The sequence below is a fragment of the Acomys minous genome (genome assembly GCF_964271855.1).
Source record: "Acomys minous genome assembly, chromosome: 10".
NCBI lineage: Eukaryota > Metazoa > Chordata > Mammalia > Rodentia > Muridae > Acomys > Acomys minous.
In genome coordinates, this window is record NC_140491.1 from 88,557,654 (window position 1) to 88,576,418 (window position 18,765).

Genomic DNA, 18,765 nt, shown 5'->3' on the forward strand with positions numbered 1-18,765 from the left:
AGTTTCTAGCTTTATTGTTAATCTTACTCTATTTATAGCTGAATAGTATTCTGTGGATATACCACATTTCCTTTATCCATTCTTTAACTGTTGGGCTTATGGGTTGCTTTTATTCTTTCGTTTTCATAAGAAAATTTTCTTGAAGTTTTTATGTGGGCACATTTTCCTATAGTTTGTGCCATTGTATAGGATTATTGTCATGACAGCTTTTTAAATAGTAGTTTCTTTGTTAACGTCCATGAAACTTAGGAGAGTTTAATTCTGGTTTTCACCACTGACTTAAGACCTCGTGTGTGCTAAGCTATGAGCTGTCTGTAGCTTTAAAATAAAGGCCATGGGTTATTTACCATACTAATTTATACTGAGAGTTGCCTTTCCCACATTTCTGAACTTGGGAAATTTTATTGACTACTGTTACTATGTTTTCTAAGAAGTTTTATAATATAAGAAATTTCTCTCTCCCTTTGGGTAGAGTGTCATTATGTAGCCCTGGCTGGCCTGGAACTCACTGTAGAGATTTAGCTGCCGTCAAACTCACAGATCTACTGGTGTTTGTTTCCAGAGTGCTGGCACTACAGAATTGCTCCACCATGCCTGCTCTGAAACTTCTTATTGTGTAGTTTTAATGATGTGTTTTTTCTAAAACAGTATTAATTGATTGGATTATGGACTGTGGGACAATCCATGTCTTTCTGTTAAAGTTTTATTTGTTATTTCTGTTTGTATTGTTATAATCAAGATGAAATCTCGAGGCCTTGAGGAGATTGCAGTTTTCGATATTTCTGAGAAGGCCGTAAATGGAACAGAGAACAAGACCCTCTCCGCTGATGAAGAAAGGCTTGCCTCAGGTATGCTAGCCAGGCCCAGCAGTTTCATTTCCAGGATGAACTCTTGAAAAATTCAACTTGAATTTTTTGGTTTTTCAAGACAGTGTTTCTATGTGTAGCCTCGGCTGTCCTGGACTTGCTTTCTAGACCAGCCTGGCAGCTCACCTGACTGTGCTGGGGTTCAAGGTGCACACCGCTGCACCTGGTTTGCTTCTAGTCTTCATTTGACCACAGCTGTTAATTTACCCCACAGCTCCCACCCTCACCAAGTATCTGCGAGGAGGGGCAGGGGGGCTGTAACCTATTTAATTTTAGGCGTCTGTGTGTCCAGCTGGGTTTCTCTAATTAGTGTTTAGTACATCAAGGTGTAGACAAGGGTGTTGTCATTTTGTACAGTTATATTATGCACAGAGTAACAAGCTGTGGTGAATTTTTCTGGCATTTTGTTTTCTTGAGCAAGTGTACCTTAGCCCATTTCTCGTTTGATAGGAGATACAGATAATTTTTTAAAACTGGTGTAGATTTAGTTTTTGTTTTGTTTTGTTTTCTAGATTTGAGCGATCCTGTGCCTTTAGAGACCCCGTTGTCTAAAAATCTTGTGGCACAAATTAGCGCTCTTGCTCTTCAACTGGATTCTGAGGACCTCTACAGTTACTCTGGAAGCCAGCTATTTGAAATGCACGAGAAACTTGGTACCATGGCAAACACAATAATAAGAAACTTAGAGTCACGCTGGAGAGCCCCAGCCCATGAACATTCTTAGTATTTGAAGAGAAATGTAAAGTTTCTTTCACCATAAGATTTTATTTTTTGTTTTTAGAGAAATCTGCACCATTTAAAGAGGAAACTTTGTAAAATTGATAAAATAATCAAATCCTGAAAGGCAATGAATTATTAGGTCACTTTTATACGTTCACTAGCAAAGATCTTCCCTACTGTATTTTCTTGGCCAGTACATAGTTTTTAAAGAGATTTAAATGTTACTGAAAGCAAAAGACATATACATACTTTTTTTTTCATACTTCAACTCATGCATATTTTGGTGTAGTTCATTGAAAATATTTTAAGATAGAAGGAAAGTTTTATTTACAACTTATTGAACTGATGGAGGTGTTTATACTCTTTCAAAATATTTATATTTGTTGTGCCTGATGAAACATCTGCACTGAGATGCAAAAGAATGAGAGCATCTCCTGAAGGTGACAGCTGTAGAGAACTTTGGAGAGAAATACCAAGTTTCACCTTGTTATGCTTAATTCACTAAGATCCCATTCATTTGGCATTGACAAATATTTGTACAGCAGCATTTGCCAGAGAAAATGTGCTCTTATGAGGTATAGTGTTCATGCTTAAATGCATGATTGTACATTATGTATAGAAGACAATGTTTTTTAATTTATAAAGCTCAACCATCATTAATTGCATGAGTTTTTCTGCAGCTTCTTGTGAATACCATTGTTTTGTTTAATAGAAACATTTGTATATATTTAATACCATAATATCCATGTGGATAGTAAAAGTACTTCATGGACTTACTGTGGATATTTGTAGGAGTCTTTATCTACAAATAAAGCAACAGATAGTTTTGTATTTAGTTAAAACATGACTTTATTTTCTAAAGTGTCCAGAATAATTAAAATTATTTGAACCGGAAAATGTTACATGCCACTGCCTTTTTTTTTTTCTTTTTGTTTTTCTTTTTTCTTTTCCCTTTTTTCTTTTGGTTTGGAAGAGGATCCCAGCCACTAGAAAATGTGCCTCATATGTTTCTTCTTAATGGAGAGTTAGCCTGGATATTTTCATTGCAGGTTGTACTAAAAAATGTCTATAAAGATACCTGGTTTTTTACATACATTGAAAACTAAACTTGAAGAAGTTTGAAACTGCCCTTTTTAAATGTATATTTTGTTTAATTAAAAAAAAAATAGGATATATAATTAAACCATTTGTAAACTTTACCAAGTAGTCAGTGCCTGACTTTACATATTTGTTTCTTCTATTTGTTTGTTGTTTTGTTTTGAGGTACAGTCTCTGTATGTATCCCAGGCTAGTTTTGAACTTTTATAATTCTGCTGCCTTTGATTTCAGAATTCTGGGATTGCAGGGGTTTGCCACAATGCCTGGCTATCTTTTATGTTTTCCTGAAGGATATCTTTTGCTGCCTTTATGAATAAAATCAGTGAGTGTGCTTAGTTTCAAACTTAAAGTTTAACCTCTGCTTAGAAAGACACTATAATTGTAAAGCCAATTCCTTTTGCATTTTAAGGTTTCTTTTTTCCAGCAGAGAAATTTTTGCTGCCCCTAGTAAATAAAGTTCGTGTCAAAGTTCGTGCACTTTTCATAATCATAATTCATTACAGAAATTTTTGGAACTAAATATATTTGCTACAAAGAGGGTCTTAAGAATTCTGGGATTGTTAGGCTAAGGACTTAGGTATCAATGACTAGTTTAAAAAAGATGAGATTTTAAAAATGTTGATTTGTCAGTAGTTATATTTAAGTATTGAGGTGTGCAGGAATGACTAGCCAGGACTGTGTGTGAGGTGAATGGAGCGCTCACTGCACAAACTGCATTCTCTGTTGTAGGCATAGCAAAGTTATATGGGAGCTCAAAGTGTGGCAGGGAATGTGACCAAAATGATTTGCTTAAATTTCTGAATTTAATAAAAAGCACAGATCTGAGTGAAGTCGTAGTTCAATGAGATGGTGTCTTAAAATATTGATATCAGCTTATTGAATCTTCATTGTTCTTAGGGTTATAGAAAAATAGAGCTGAGTCACTCTTACTTTCAGTATTCCTGGCTTAACTTTTTTTTTTCCTTCCAGATTTCCATGTCAATTCCTAACAAAGCAAAAAGGCATCAATATTTCTGAATTGACTCCAATATATTGTTTTACTATTATATGTAACCCCCCTTTCCACATATTTTCTAATGTTTATTAAAAAAAACTATTGACATTCAGATGTGATATCCTAATTGTGTGTTTTTGAACAACAAAAAAACGTAGAGCTGGATACAGTGCTTTCCATCAAACTTGGTTATGGCTTGAGCTCATCTGTGAGGCCCACATGCTGGAAGGAGAGTGGTCCTTTAACTTCTGTGTGTACATGGCACACACATATGCATGGATGCACAAATAAGATGTTTATTTTTTGTGTATGAGTGTTTTGCCTGAATGTATATATGTATGCCATGTACATACCTAGTTCAGGACAGAAGAAGGCACCTAATCCCTGGGAACCAGAGTTATAGACAGTTGTGAGCTACCCTGTGGGTGCTGGAATCAAATCCAGGTCTTCTGAAAGAGTAGTAAGTGCTGGTTACTGCTGAGCTCTCTTTATTTTTTTTAAAGGAAGCTATAAAGTGTTTATTTTTCCATGTCTGTAAATGTAGAGTTCTGTGTTTAAACTGGTCATTACTAAAGATGCAGTTCTGTTTCAGCAAGTTACCAGGAACTCAGTCACATATTTAAGGGTCATTAGAATGTCAGTAATGTTAATACTAGGTGCTGTAATTCCAGTACTTGGGAGGCTGAGGCAGATGATTCCTTTGTGCTTAAGTTCAACCTGGTCTATAGAATAAAAACCTGTTAAAAAAAAACCCCAAAACTGGGAGGCAGGGAATGGGGCTTAAAATAAACATAAGTTCATGTTCTGCAAATATCAATTGGAGGATTTGGTTGGTTTTAGATAAAAATAAGAAAATTAATAAAGTTCTGGAAATACTTGACAAAACTATCCATTACTGGCCATGCTTCCAGCTTTGACTAAAACTTAAGAAGACTCAGGTTTCATTTGATTATTTGTAGTTGATTTCAGAGGAAGCTTGTTAGGTGAGCAGGCAATTGTGGGCATTATTGGGGTGACACTTGGCTGGGGCAGAAGCCTGTGTTCATTACCAAAAACTAGCTCAGGCTGTCCTGGAACTGTGTGTAGATGATCAGTTAATCTCAAACCCAAGCAACCCTCTTTCTTCAGCCTCCCAAATGTTTTGATTATAAGCATGTTAATAGATTTTGAGGATTCTGACCACTCAGTTAATGGTTATGTCTGATGTGCCTGGCTTTATAAATTGTTCTTCGGAAGTATCCATTAAAGTCCACATCCTTCAAGTTTAAGATCTGTAGTTAGGTTGTGAAAGTGCCCTTGCTAGCTATGTGATGTCACTGAGTTCTTAGATGGTCTTATAGTTTTGTTGAAACATTTTTTTTCCTATATATACACCAAACCTTCAATTAAAAGAAGATATGACCTAAGCTGTGGATGCTCACATCCCTGGAACGTACTACTAGTATAAAATGTGGCTGTTTAATGTGGTTGGGAAGTGCAGGGATCATTTTCCTTGCTGATGTCAGGAAGAGCAGTCTCTCCCATGTAACTTAAGCTTCAGTTATAGCAGAGGGAATAGTGTCTTTGCTGATTTGTCTTTGAGTATAGAAAGTGCTTATTAATGCACAGGGAAGCGATAGAGTGAATAGAGGAAAACGGGAGAGCTGAATTAGTTTTTGTGACAGTCGTACTTTAGCGCCAACTGGTATAGAACTTACTTTATTGCCAGGACTGGAGCCAAACTCATGGTGATCCTTCAGCTTCAACCAAAAAAAGAAAAGAAAACCATTTGAGACAGGGTTTTGTTGTAGGCCTGGCTCTTTATATTGATCAGGGTGCCTTCCCTCTTGCAGAGATGTGCTTGCCTCTGCCTTCTCGGTGTAGTCCTTAACAATGTCTGTACACTACCATACAACATCTGCTTAATCAAAAATTTATAAAAACCGTTTGGTGTAAGAACAACCAGTTGTGTATTTTGAAAATTGCCATTGGTTCATGGATGCTTTTCTATAATACATAACACAATTAACATGAGTTATAATCACTCGATTATTTTAAAATACTAATCAAGGGAGGGGTGTTCGTTTGTGTCTTTCTAACCTTGTGAGGTAGAGACAGGAGCAAGAGATCAAGGCCATGAGGGCTGTTTCAACAAATGTTAACAAAGTATTAGGTCAGTACCCTGCTTACATCCCCAGCAGTTAATGCCGGCCTAAAAGGAAGCCTGTGTTCTTAAAAAGATACATAACTAGGGTGTTCAACATAATAGTGTCATAAGACAATAGATTACCAAAACTTTGTACACAGTTTAATAAGTATCTAAAGCAGTTTACTTACTTTATAGAGTAAGAATTTTCTAAGAAACTGGAATTGAGTATAGAAACCCACGGATAATCTAGTCGTGTGTGTGTGTGGTGTTTTGCCTACGTTTATGTTTGCCAGAAGAGGGCCTAGCACTAGAGTCACAGATGGTTGTGGGCTGGTATATGGGTGCTAGGAATTGAACCTGGTCCTCTAGAGGAGTACTGAGCCATCTTTCCAGCCCCACTTCCTCTTCATTGTTCTAAACTTTTGGGAAGAATTTAAATTTTTAAAAAGTATTTGAAGCAGATGAAAAACAAAAATCTTTAGTATCCAGAAGTAGCTGTATTGTGGTGATCGTGTGTTTGGATGTTTTCCTATTTTGATGACAGTAAAGTAATCTGAAATTAGCCTACATACAGTTCATATTTGGTAGGTGATCAGATAGATTGGACTGAACATTTTTATTCCCCATAGCAGTTATCCTTTATAAAATAGGAGACAAAGGTGGTAGGTATTCTGAGTTCCAGTCAGTCGGTTCTACAGAGCGAGTCCTAGGACAGCAGAGGCCACACAGAGAAACCATGTTTCAAAACAAAAAAACTGACTCGTATGGGAGTTGGTGGCAGAAGCGTGGGATGTTGTGACACATTTCCCCATAAGGAGGATACTGAAGTGTTTGGAACTATTGGATGGAAACCATTTTGAGTGCTGCTCTGGGGGTACTTGGAAGATAGGAATGCTCAGAAAAATGCAGGTGATTAAGGCCTTTTTGTAGGTTTGAGGTTTCAGATGGAAGTTTGAGTCCCTCAAGTGCTCCTATTTCTCATTTGAGTGATATTTTATAGTAGGAGTCTGGTTTCTGATGAGCTGAGACTGAGAAATCGTTTGTATTAGATGCTGATTAGGCACCACTGAAGTTAAAATCTTGTTTTTACTGAGAATTGGTGTTGGCTAGCTGGGTTAAAAAAATGAGTTAAGAAAAGATGAGCATCATCTGGGAACTATTTCTTTGGGTTCAGCACCCAGAGCTGTGCTTCTGAGGGCACCAAGAAGGCATCTCAAGCTGGCAGCTGAGTAATGTGTAAGTCTCCCACCTGGTACTAGTTTTTTCTGCACAAAAGCTACAAGATGGAAGGGGTTATCGAAGCTGAGGCCTGGCACCTTGTGGTGGTAGGGTTGGAGACCTGGTGGAGAGGCCAGGAAACCACTGGGGAAGGTACAGCCACAGTTGCAATGGTATCGTGGGGCCATCAGTAACTGAGACACCGTCCTATCAGAGAGTCCATGCCTGGCAGGTGTGAAGTGAAACCTGCCTGAGGCTACAAGACAGGCTGCTTGGACACCAAATGGCAGGGCTGGAGAAGTGGAACTTCCCAAGCCCTGTGAGACAGTGGACACTGAGCTATTTGAAATACAGTTTGAGACTTTTTTTTTCCCTTTGGCTGGAACTATGCCCTGGTTCTTCCCTCTTTGAACAAGAAGTGTGTTTAGCGCCCCTCCCCCCCCCCCCCCCCAACCCACAGTTAGAGATGTTGCCTTTAAAGACACCTTAGACTTTTATTGAACTGTTGAAATGTTTAAAGACCACAAAGTTTTGTGTGTTTTATATTGTGATATCGATGTGAGATTTAGAAATAAGGGTTATGGTTATACAGTGATGATTTTGTCAGATTGACAAGGGGTCAGTTATGCTGGCTAGTTTTTGTTACCTTGACACAAATGAGTCTTTTGGAAAGAAGGAACCTCAACTGAAAATGCCTATGTCAGATTATACGAGCAGTGCCATCCCTGGACAGGCGCCCCTGGGGTGTATAGTAAGAAAGCAGCCTGAACAGGCTGTGTGGATCAAGCCAATTGAGCTGCGTTTCATCATGGCCTTCTACTTGGTTCTTGCCCGATGCCTGCCTTTAGTTCCTGCCTTGGCTTCAAGTTGCTGTCGTCATGGTGATTATCATGATAGAAAGCAAACTGGGACAGCACCCCAGCATCTCCACTTTTAAGTTTCTTTTCAAAGGTGTCAGGTTGAATGATTTCAAAGCTGAGGTCAAAGTTCTGTGCTGCTTTCCAGGTTTCCTGGTAGCTCAGGGCATTTTTTTGTCTTCGAGAACCATCACTCAAATCTTTGTCTCCCTATGAGCCTTTTTGTCCAAACTCCCTTTGAAAGGACAGCAGGCCTACTTGGCTAATCTCATCTAACCACGATTGGGGCAGGGTGTGGGGTGTGATGCAATCCAAAACACATTTTGGCACAAGTGTTAGCTAATCTCTTCCCTTTATTACAATTAGGAGGTGGAAAAATTAGCTGGTAGTCTTTCTTGTGTGGTAGTGGAGAGCCACAGGATGCCTTCCAATCTGCGACACTGGTAAAAATAGCACAAGTGGATGGTGTGTCTGTGTCTCTGTATTGGGCATGAAGCAGGGTGATGGGTGTAAGTCGGGGCATTAGGCGATTGCCCCCTTCTAGGACGTGGCTAATGTTGAGAACTTTGTGGGATTCAGAGTGAAGTGTCACTAAGAAGATTTACTTGAAGTTACAGGAGGAGTGCACTGGTTGGCTGGAGAGCTAATCAAACCAGCAAGATTAAGCATCTTGAGGATAGCTGATAGGTAGAGGAGGATTCTCTACTTGAACTAAGTGTGGATTAATGCCAACTCCAGAAGCTAGAGTTAATTGCCTCAGTTCTCTACTAATCAAGAGACTCGCCCCGTGTTAGCCGAAAAGAATTAAGAAACGAAATCAGATGTGATCATTCGGAGAATGTCTTGTTTCTCATTTCTATCAGTACATTAAGAAGCAGGTAACTTTTTTGGTTTGGTTTGATGTTTAATTTTATTGTTTATGCACGTAGGTGTTTTGTCCTGTGTGTGGGTATGTGTGCGTGCGCGCGCGCACCATGTGCATGGGATCTCTGGGGCTCCAGTTAAAGGTGTTTGTGAGCTGCCATGTGGATGTTGGGACTCAAACAAGGTCCTCTAGAAGAGCAGCCAGTGCCTCTTAACCACCAACCCATCGCTCCAGCCCCAAATTTAGGTAACTTTTAAACTCAGACTTAATTGAAGTTTAGCCATGAGCAGTTTGCTTTGGTACTATGGATTTTATTAGTTTCCAGTTCCTCAACAGTTTATTTTGACTGCCATCTTTATAACTTTCGTAAATGAGATTAGAAACACAAGCATCAGCACTTAGTAAACATGAGAAAGGTGGTTTGCTCTCCTTTTCTTTTACTGTTTGGCATGTTCAGAATAATGTTAAAATATTTTTATAATTGGGAAAGCTGTTTTGGTTACATGACTCTACAGAAGCTATTAAAATTCTGTTGTGAAACAATTTAAAACTGAAAGAGTTGATAATGGTAATTTTCAAGATGAGCTTTTACATGTTTACTGTCTCTAGTTTCATGTGCAAAATCAAGAAAAAAGGAAGCTCTAAGTCTAGTTTAAGAACTGAAAAGATGAATTAATGTTTGGTTTCTATAGAAGAGATGGTAACACATTAAATGATACTGATATAGGTGAAAACATTAGGCAGCTTGAGTGGGCGGTTACACTGAAGTCTCCACTGAAATGTAGATACTGCAGCCTGATCGAGATCTTGAAGTGCTTAAATAGCTTCCACATAGTTGGCCGGGAGCATGCCGGTCCTGCCGGTCCTCTGCACGGTGCCATACATCCAGCCTTCATCAATCGCTTGGGCATTCACTATAGCATCTCCATCTTTGAAGGATACTTCATCTGCATCTGCAGCCATATAGTCATACATGGCACGGAAGATTTTCTATTCATGGGAATGAAAACAAAAGAAAAATGGCATCTATAGGTAAGAGCATATGACTTTTTCCATAAACAAGTTAAAAAGGACAGTTTGTAGCTACCACCAAAACAACCAACAAAGAAAACCATAAAATATTTGCAAATCATATGCTGATTAATTTATACCTGGAATATATCAAGGCTTCCGACTCAACACCAAAAGTACTAACACTATGAATAAAGACTTCCCCAAGGGAGATATAGGAGTGATTTTTCCTGCTGGAGAGAGAGGGCTCAGTCATTAAGAGCATTTCCTGTTCTTTCTGAGTATCGGAGTTGAGTTCCTAGTGGCTTACAACTGTCTGTAACTCCAGTTCCAGGGGATCCAGTGTCTTTTATGCTGCATACATGAATAAGTATAGGGGAAAAATAAAAGGCCTCCAAGACAAAGCCATTCCCCATTGGGCTAGGCTGAGACTGACAAAGCTTTCTTTACATGTTGTCCTACTCTGTTTATGGATGACTGGTCAGCTTATACAAAGGCTTGATGGTGCACACCTTTAATCCCAACATTCAGGAGGCAGAGGCAGGCGGATCACTGAGTTCGAGGCCAGCCTGGTCTACAAAGTCCAGGACAGCAAGGCTACACAAGAGAAACTCTGGAAAAAAACCAAAAAATAACTCGCATCTGCGCTTTCGTCCTCTCATTGATCCACCGAACAGCTTTCCAGAGAATATCGGAAGCACTGTTGTGGACTGAAGAGTAAGCATAACTGAGAGGCTATAGGAACAAAGCAAATGAAGCTGTAATTACTGAAGTATAAGATAGGACCATGACCCCAGACAGCAAGCGACTCTATATCACCCCGCCCCCAAACTGATATTACCTGCCTCAATTCTCTAATCAGGAGACTTGGGTAAGTATATACTACCTTAAAGTGAAAGGATGGAAAACAACGAAGCAAATAAGACATTTCTCTAAAATAGACCATATCCTGGGACACAAAGCAAATTTTAACCAAATTCAGAACAATTGAAATAATTTCATTTATCTGTTCTGACCACAATGTAATGAGTATTAAACAGTAAACAAATGTTTAGTAGTTAATGAACTTAATGGAGATTAAACAACATTAGTTGATGACAATTAGGTCAAGGAAATCAAGAAGGAAAGAAACATTCTGCAGTTAAGATGACAACAAGTTACTGGGACACATTAAAAGCAGTCCTAAAAGGAAAATATAAAAGTTGGGGGGGAGAGGAAAATAGGATAAAATATGTTGTATGAAAAATATTTTTGAGTTAAAAAAAAGTGTAAGTAAATGTTCTAATGGTAACAGCTTAAACCTTTGGAAAAACACTAAACCCAGTAGACAGGATGAAATAAAAGTCAGGGTAAAAATTAATGGGACAAAATTACAGAAAAAGAATGAATCTAAGAGATGATTTTTTTTGGAGATAAACAAAAACCAACAGACCCTTGGCCCAACTAACCAAAAGAAATAGAAGACCCCCAAATTATCAGGCTTCCCTTGTTTATCTCTGATACTAACAGACACTAAAGTTCTGGCTTATTAGAAAGTATTTAAAAACAAAATCCATTTAAATGAAATAAAGTCCGTTAAAGTTAGAAAATCTGAAAGGCACCAAAGTTAAATGAAGGAGAATACAAATTTGAGTAGACCTATATAACAAATGAGATTAAAAGCTTGGCGGAAGGCCTTTTGGCTACTAAAAGCCCAGACAGGTTAACAGCAAAGACTTCTACAATCGTTTAAATAGATGTTAGAAACAGAAGGGCAGTTCCAAGTTACTTCTATGAAGCCAGTGTCACTCGAATACCAAAACTAGGTAAAGATAAAACAACATAAAACCAACTATAGGCTAGTAGTGTATAGAGACAGAAATCTTTAATGCAAATACAAGCACACATCCCAGAGATGTAGGGATGGTTCGATATATGGAAGTCAATATATTAAGTCACGTCAATGAACTTGTAGACAAATTTATATGGTTATCCTAATAGATAGAAAAAGGTCTTTTTCTTTGTGACTGAAGGGAATATGCCTCAATACAACAAAGGCTGTATTTGACAAACCCATAGCCTTGAAGCACTAGCTGTAGTTCTAAGATGAGAAGGAAATTAAAGGCTTGTAAGTCTGAAAATGACTCAAATAATACTTATTTGCAGCTATTATATATAGATCATAAAACTTACAGAAATGACCCAATACTTTTAGCAAAGTGGCAGCACACACAATCAGCTTAGAAAACTCAGTAGCCAACAACAGCAAGCATATTGAGGCAGGTCATAGAAACATTCCTATTCACAATAACTTCAAGAAAAATATCTTGGAATAAACTTAACGAAGGAGGTGAAAAACCTATTTTGAACCTTGTGAAGAGCATGTAACCTTCCCCTAGTCTGGCCCCAAGGTGAAAACAGTTTTGGGATGCTTGACTCCACTGAGACTCAGAAAAAGGAAGGATCAGCCTAAGACAAAGGGGTCTGCGATTCCGGGCAGGGTATTGTATTACTAAAAGGATCATAGATTAGGAGGTGGGAGGTGGGGGGTGGGGCGAGACAGAAACAGAGAAGGACATTGGGAGACCAGAGAAAGAAATTGGAGGTTCTGGACCAGGGCCCGGGCAGTTGGAGGAGTTGGCAGCAGTGGCGAGCTCGGTAGAGACCTCCAGGTTTGGTCTGCGGACAGGCTGCTTTTGTCAGATCTGCTAGACTCCTGAGAATTACACCAGGGGAATTGCTTTGCGGAACTGATACCCAGAAGGTTTCATTCTTGTTTTCCTTAATCTCCTTTCCCTCATATTTAGGGTAGTTGGGTTGTAAGGTAGGTACATGCCTTTTTTTTTTTTTTTTTTAGATTTATTTATGTATATAGTATTCTGCCTGCATGTACATCCACATGCCAGAAGAGGGCATCAGTTCACATTATAGATGGTTGTGAGCCATCATGTGGTTGCTGGGAATTGAACTCACGACCTTTGGAGGAGTAGTCAGTGCACTTAACCTCTGAGCCATCTCTCCAGACCCCAGTACATGCCTTTTAATAAATCCCTAATAAAGTAGAATTGGTAAAGAATCGGAACCAACAAAACCCCTACTTTGAAATTTTAGATGACTGAAGAACAAGTTGAGGAAAATACTAGAAAATAGAATGACTTCCACGCTGCTCATGTATTAGAAGTATTAATACTGTGAAAAAGATCATCCTTCCAGAAGCTGTGGACAGCCTCAATGCAGTCCCAACCAAGATCCCGAAGATGTCATATGAATCACAAAAGACCCTGATAGCCACAATTTTCTGCAAAAAGAACAAGATTGGAGGGATTATCACTAGATTTCAAGATATATTGCAGAGCTATAGTAATAAAAACTGTGGTACTGGAGCAAAAATAGATGTTTAGCTCAACGAAAACAATATCAAACCACGAGTTCACATAATTTCAGCCATCTGATCAAAGTGTCAAACACATGCAAAGTGCCAAACACAGCACAAACAGAAAATTTGGTGCTAGGAAAACTCAATGCCCACATGTAGAAAAGTGAAATTAGACCTGTCTCTATAACCCTGCAAATGGGTAAAAGACTTCAATATGAAACCTGAAATGTTGAAACTGCTAGAAGAAAGAGTAGGCAGAATGCTGCAAGCTATAGATATAGGAAAAGATTTTGTGAATAAGATCCATTTGCCCTGGAGTAAAGGCCAACAGTTGACAAGTAGGGTCTCATAAAACTAAAAAGTTCTCTGCAGCAAATGAAAAATTTGAGTGCAGAGGAAATCCAGACCGGGAGGGAATCTTAGCTAGCTATACTTTAGATAGAAGATTAATAACCAGAATACATAAAGAATTTTTTAAAAAGGCTAAGAAAACTAGTTATCCAATTAAAAACAAAAACAGGACTGTGGCTCTGAACAGAAACTTCTGAGAATAAATAAAAATGGCTAAGTAGTATCTCAAAAAGGATTCAACATTATTAGTAATTGGGAAAATTAAAACAACTTAGAGATTTGATGTTACAGCAATCATAATGGCTAAGATCAAGAAAACAATTGACATGCTGGTGAGGATGTGGGAAAGTGGGGGGAACCCTCATTGTTGGTCAGATTATGAACTGATGTAGCCTTTATGGAAATCAGTGTGGAGAAATAGCTCTGTATGGTTTGCCCATCCCACACTTCTTGGCATGCACTCAAAGTATTCAGTGATCCTATTCTGCAGATGCTTGCTCACCCAAGTTCATTGCTGCTCTACTCAACAAAAGCTAGGACCTGCAGAGGCCCAAAAGTCCTTTAACTAATGAAGGGATGATGAACATATATATATATACCGAATGGCGTACTGTTCAGTTAAACACACACAAAACATTGAAATCTGCAGGTAAATGGATGGACTGCAGGTTATACTAAGCAAGGTAACCCAGACCCAGAAAGATAATGCATTGCCTGGAGTAACTGCAGAAACAATGAAAGAAGTGGAAATAAAGGACGTGGAGTGAGGGTCTAGAGCGGGAACAGCAGGGCACAGGTGCTGGGGGCGATGGGAGGGATAAAGAGTGCTGAGGCTGTTTGAAAAAACCATAGGCAGCCTGGAGAGATGGCTCAGAGGTTAACTACACTGACCGCTCTTCTGGAGGTCCTGAGTTCAACTGCCAGCAACCACATGGTGGCTCACAACCATCTATAACGTGATCTGATGCCCTCTTCTGGCCTACAGGTGTACATGCAGGCAGAGCACTGTATACATAAAAAACCATAGACGATCCTTTTATGTCCATATGATGTATAATTACATGTAATTGATAAATTTTGGGTTTTTGTTTTTTGAGACAGTTTCTCTGTGTAGCTTTAGTTGTCCTAGACTCACTTTGTAGACCAGGCTGGCCTTGAACTCACAGCAATCCTCCCGCCTCTGCCTCCTGAGTGCTGAGATTAAAGGTGTGTACCACCATGCCCAGCTTACATATACTTTTTTAGTGAGGTGATATCACTGGGATGGTAATGCTACCATAAGAGCCATAGACTGTCTAACAAAAACCCCAGTACCAGGAATGAAAACCAAAACCAAAAACACCTCCTTTGGAGTTGTAGGTAGAAGAATTCAAGAGATCCCCAAAACCATATAGCCTGTTCCTGTTGTTCTTGGTTGCTTGCCAGTAAGGTTAAGTTCCTATTGCTGAAGACACTACCCACTTCAGATACAAGACTGTGGGTCTAGCTGGATCAGACCTCAAAGTCTCCTTCTTGAGGATGACTCTCATAATATCTGAAGGTGCTGTGCAAGCTTCCAAGTGAGGAAATCAACTGCCCTACGCAGCTGTGATGCTTATGAACTACAGCCATGAGCAGCACAGAGAAGTATCCCTAAAAGACAATAATGACACTTGTGTCTTGACCATAGCCAACAACTATCTAACTGAACTTAAGGCCTGCTCAATGGAGAATTTCCTCCCTATCAACTACCCAATGGAAACTAGAGGAGAGCCTACTACTGTGTCTTTCCAAAACCAGTATAATCTCCAACTGTATTCTCAGTATTTATGCCTGCAGATGAGTATGGGCTCTTACCCCCCTTCAAAGAAGCCAGAGGACCAGGATGCCTGCTACAGGACATGCCTAATATATAGGACAGGGGAGCTGCATGCATGAAATGTCAACAATATGACTGCCTAAACAAGTCCTGAACAGTGACAACAATTGGAGGAATCTTACAGACCTAAATGAAGATTTATAGGTAGTTAATGAGAGAGGAGAATCAGGCTGGAATGAGGTCCTTCATTGGTTATCTAATACCAAGTGGTCAGCCCTAAAAATTCACATAAGCAACACTTTATGAACCCAGTAGGCTGTGTGTTTATGTATGTATATGTATATACATATATACATTTTATAATCAGAATTAAAAAGAAATACACACACACATCTAGTAGTTTGTTCCTGCTTCTCTTTACTTACTCCTGCAGTAGATGGGTGTGATGGGATAGAAGACAGTGTTGTCTGCTGGGTGGCAACTGAAGATGACCGTTGCTGTGGGAGCTCAGTGGTTTTCACATGTTTGTAAGCTGCAAAGAAGAAATGGCTTGTAAAGGCATATGGTAGACAGTTCATCTGTGTTTACCAGCCAAGGAATGTTGTCTTTTTTTTCAATGACCTCTGAAGAGAAGAGCTAGTGAAATTATGAAAATTAAACACGAAACTCCACAATTTAGTCTTTCTCAGGAAAGTAATAACTTTTAAAAGATTGATTATTAACAACCTATGAGCTGACCTCATGGCTGTCAGTCAGTACCATCCCCTGAATTGTTGTATTTATTTGTTTGAGACAGTCCCTATGTCGCACATACTGACCTCAGATTTGCAGTCATCCTGCCAAGGCCACCCAGATGCTGGGATTAAAGGTGGGCAATGACAATGCCCATTTGGGAAAGCCTACTTGTACCTGTTGACGTCGCAGAGAAGAAGGCACCTCCATCACTGTATGTGGAAAGGTGCTGGTCTGCAGCTTCCGAGTGTTCAGACTTCTCCTCGCCCCCACTGATACTCAGAGCACTGGCAGACCTCGACTGCTCCCTGCTCCGGCGTTGAGCTTGGACTAGGAAACATGTAGCAAAGATAAGATTTCTACAGCAGTGATGCCTCCATTGCATTCATTTGTTTTTGTCAAGCATGGTGGTTCTATGTGGTTTTCTATGGCTTACATACAATCTTTCTAGTGTATTAGTTGTTCTTACTCTACAGATGAGACTTAGGTGACACAAGGAGATTTCAGACTCAAGTCTGTCTTTAACTATGGGCCTTCCCATCACCGCACCCCTTTCCTGGCTCACTTCAATGACTAGAGAGAGCAATCACATTCATACTTCATTTTAGGTTTCTCCAGAAAGACCTCCCTCACTTCCAGATGGATGGAGATGCCTTTCCTCCGTCCCACTGTAGTGTGGGCACACCCTTAAAATTGCACATGTCAGGGTAGAACCAGGAGTTATTACTGGTCTCTCTATCTACAGACTACAGTATAAACCTTTAAAGAACAGCGCAACATGATACTTCAAAATGAACAAAAATCATGTCTCACCGTGTAAAACTGGCTGGCCTGGAACTCAATGTGTAGAGCAAACTCAAGGAGATCTGCTTGTTTCTGCCTCTCAATTACTGGGATTAAAGGAGTACACAGTGCTGTCTGGCCCACTGGTTTATTCTGTATGTGAGCAGACAGCATGAGTATGTCCCACTAGTCTTGTGAATATGCCCCTAACACAAGTAGTTCACAATGTTCCTGGTGAGTGTGCATGTTCTCTTCACCTATGTATTTTATCACCTTTTCTCTAACAAGACTAATTTTAGGAAAACAAAAATGATAATGGGACCTGAAGGAGCCATGAAGTGAGACAGTTTGTCAAAATCTTCTCCTAAACTCAACATGCTTAGTTTGGCCCACCAGTCAGTGAGCAAGCTCTGAAGATGAAAAACCCTGGAGGTAAGGAACATTCATTGACTCTAATCCACGAGACGGTGGTGGTTATGTCATGAATCACTGAGGGTGTGCATACCATTAATCATGTGCAAACTTCGGGATTGAATGTTGTCTTCTGCTGGATCATAGTCAAAAACTGAGCCAGGGTTAGTACGCCAGACACGGAGACCTGAAAGGAAAAGCCGGTGGTCAGAACACGTGTTCTTGTGTTTGTCTGTAACTTGAGATCCAAGTGGGAGAGTCAGCAGTCACAGGAAGGCTGGGCTGCTCCTGTTTGGCTTAGGTTTTGGTCTCCTCACAACCAAGATGGCAGACGATGCCACTGATATCTCAGCTTTGCAGACCGGGGTTTCTTTCACAGATTTGAGTCCCTTGGCAATTGATACAATTCTGTCATTTTGTTTCCAATTACCTGTAATAGTATCTTGATCCTGGTCATTCCGTTTTTGTTCCATTTCTACCACCTTTCTCTGAATACCTCGATAGTTAATGTCACTGAAGTCCTGTGTGTTTTTCTTTACTCGCTCAGTGATAGGATCTGTCACCACTGGTGTGAAGCAGCCTTTGTGTTTCTCAAAGTCTTCATGATATTTTACCTGAAATAGGAATTTTCTTTATGAAACTATGGTAGTTTGGTCGTCTCTGAATATATCCCAGCAGGCTGGACAGCCAATCAGATAACTTGTGTGGCTGGAGAGATGGCTCAGCGGTTAAGAGCACATGTTGTTCTCAAAAAGGACCTGTGTTCAGTTCCTATCACACATGAGGTAATTCACAAACACATGTAACTCCATTTCCAGGAGATTCAATATCCTTTTCTGGCCTCTGCAGCTACTGCACACATATAGTACACAGGCAGACAGGCAGGCAATACATACACATTTTAAAAAATTTAATTTTATTAATTTATTCAGACTAAAACTTAATTGTTATCCCATCACTTGTATCCTCCCGCTCCTCCTTCCCTCTCGCTTTCACCCTATTCCCCTCCCCTAGGTCTAAAACCGAGGGGGACCTCCTCCCCCACTATATGGTCATAGGCCATCAAGTCTCATCTTGGCAGCCTGCTTATTCTTTCTTTTGACCAAGGGGAGGTGGTCAAATATGGGGCACCAGAGTTCACGTTAGAGTCAGTCCCCGCTCTCCACCTAACTGTGGAGAATGTCCTGTCCATTGGGTAGATCAGAGTAGGGATTCGCTGTTTACTACTTGTATTGTCCTTGGTTAGTGCAAAAGTTATACATTAATATATATTTTAAAAAAGAACTTCTAACTTACTGTTGAGATGTGCCGTTGAGTTTCCCTAACCCGTCTCATCTCTGGGGTATCCAGCACATAGGCAGCTTTACCTTGTATTTGCTTCCGGAAGCTATCAGAGTAAAGAACCTGTGGAGGAGAGACATGCATGAATACATGGCATGGGGCTCTTCTAGTTCTCATGCTCAAGGACTAGTGAGGTAAATTTAAGTCAGTAGACAGTAGCCAGGTACTGGATCAGGTGTACCAGATCAGCACAAGGACTGGCAAGGCTGGCATTAAAAGATACAAGACTTGTTTCAA

At 39.8% G+C, this 18,765-nt stretch overlaps 2 protein-coding genes across 29 annotated transcripts in view; one reads left to right on the plus strand and one right to left on the minus strand.

Moving 5' to 3' along the window:
- The window catches only part of RIF1 (replication timing regulatory factor 1), a 61,412-nt gene extending 58,251 nt beyond the window's left edge, over positions 1-3,161 (plus strand). For all 6 annotated transcript variants that reach the window (XM_084798886.1, XM_084798887.1, XM_084798885.1 and 3 more), the window contains 2 exons: positions 740-848; positions 1,379-3,161. In XM_084798886.1, coding sequence (XP_084655012.1) covers positions 740-848; positions 1,379-1,590 — 321 coding nt within the window. In that variant the 3' untranslated portion in view covers positions 1,591-3,161. The remainder of the gene's footprint in view (positions 1-739; positions 849-1,378) is intronic.
- A 5,057-nt stretch (positions 3,162-8,218) lies between these two features.
- NEB (nebulin) overlaps positions 8,219-18,765 on the minus strand; it is a 200,884-nt gene continuing 190,337 nt past the window's right edge. For all 23 annotated transcript variants that reach the window (XM_084798870.1, XM_084798874.1, XM_084798871.1 and 20 more), the window contains 6 exons: positions 18,484-18,591; positions 17,618-17,801; positions 17,282-17,374; positions 16,171-16,323; positions 15,687-15,793; positions 8,219-9,736 (listed from right to left, as the gene is read on the minus strand). In XM_084798870.1, coding sequence (XP_084654996.1) covers positions 9,563-9,736; positions 15,687-15,793; positions 16,171-16,323; positions 17,282-17,374; positions 17,618-17,801; positions 18,484-18,591 — 819 coding nt within the window. In that variant the 3' untranslated portion in view covers positions 8,219-9,562. The remainder of the gene's footprint in view (positions 9,737-15,686; positions 15,794-16,170; positions 16,324-17,281; positions 17,375-17,617; positions 17,802-18,483; positions 18,592-18,765) is intronic.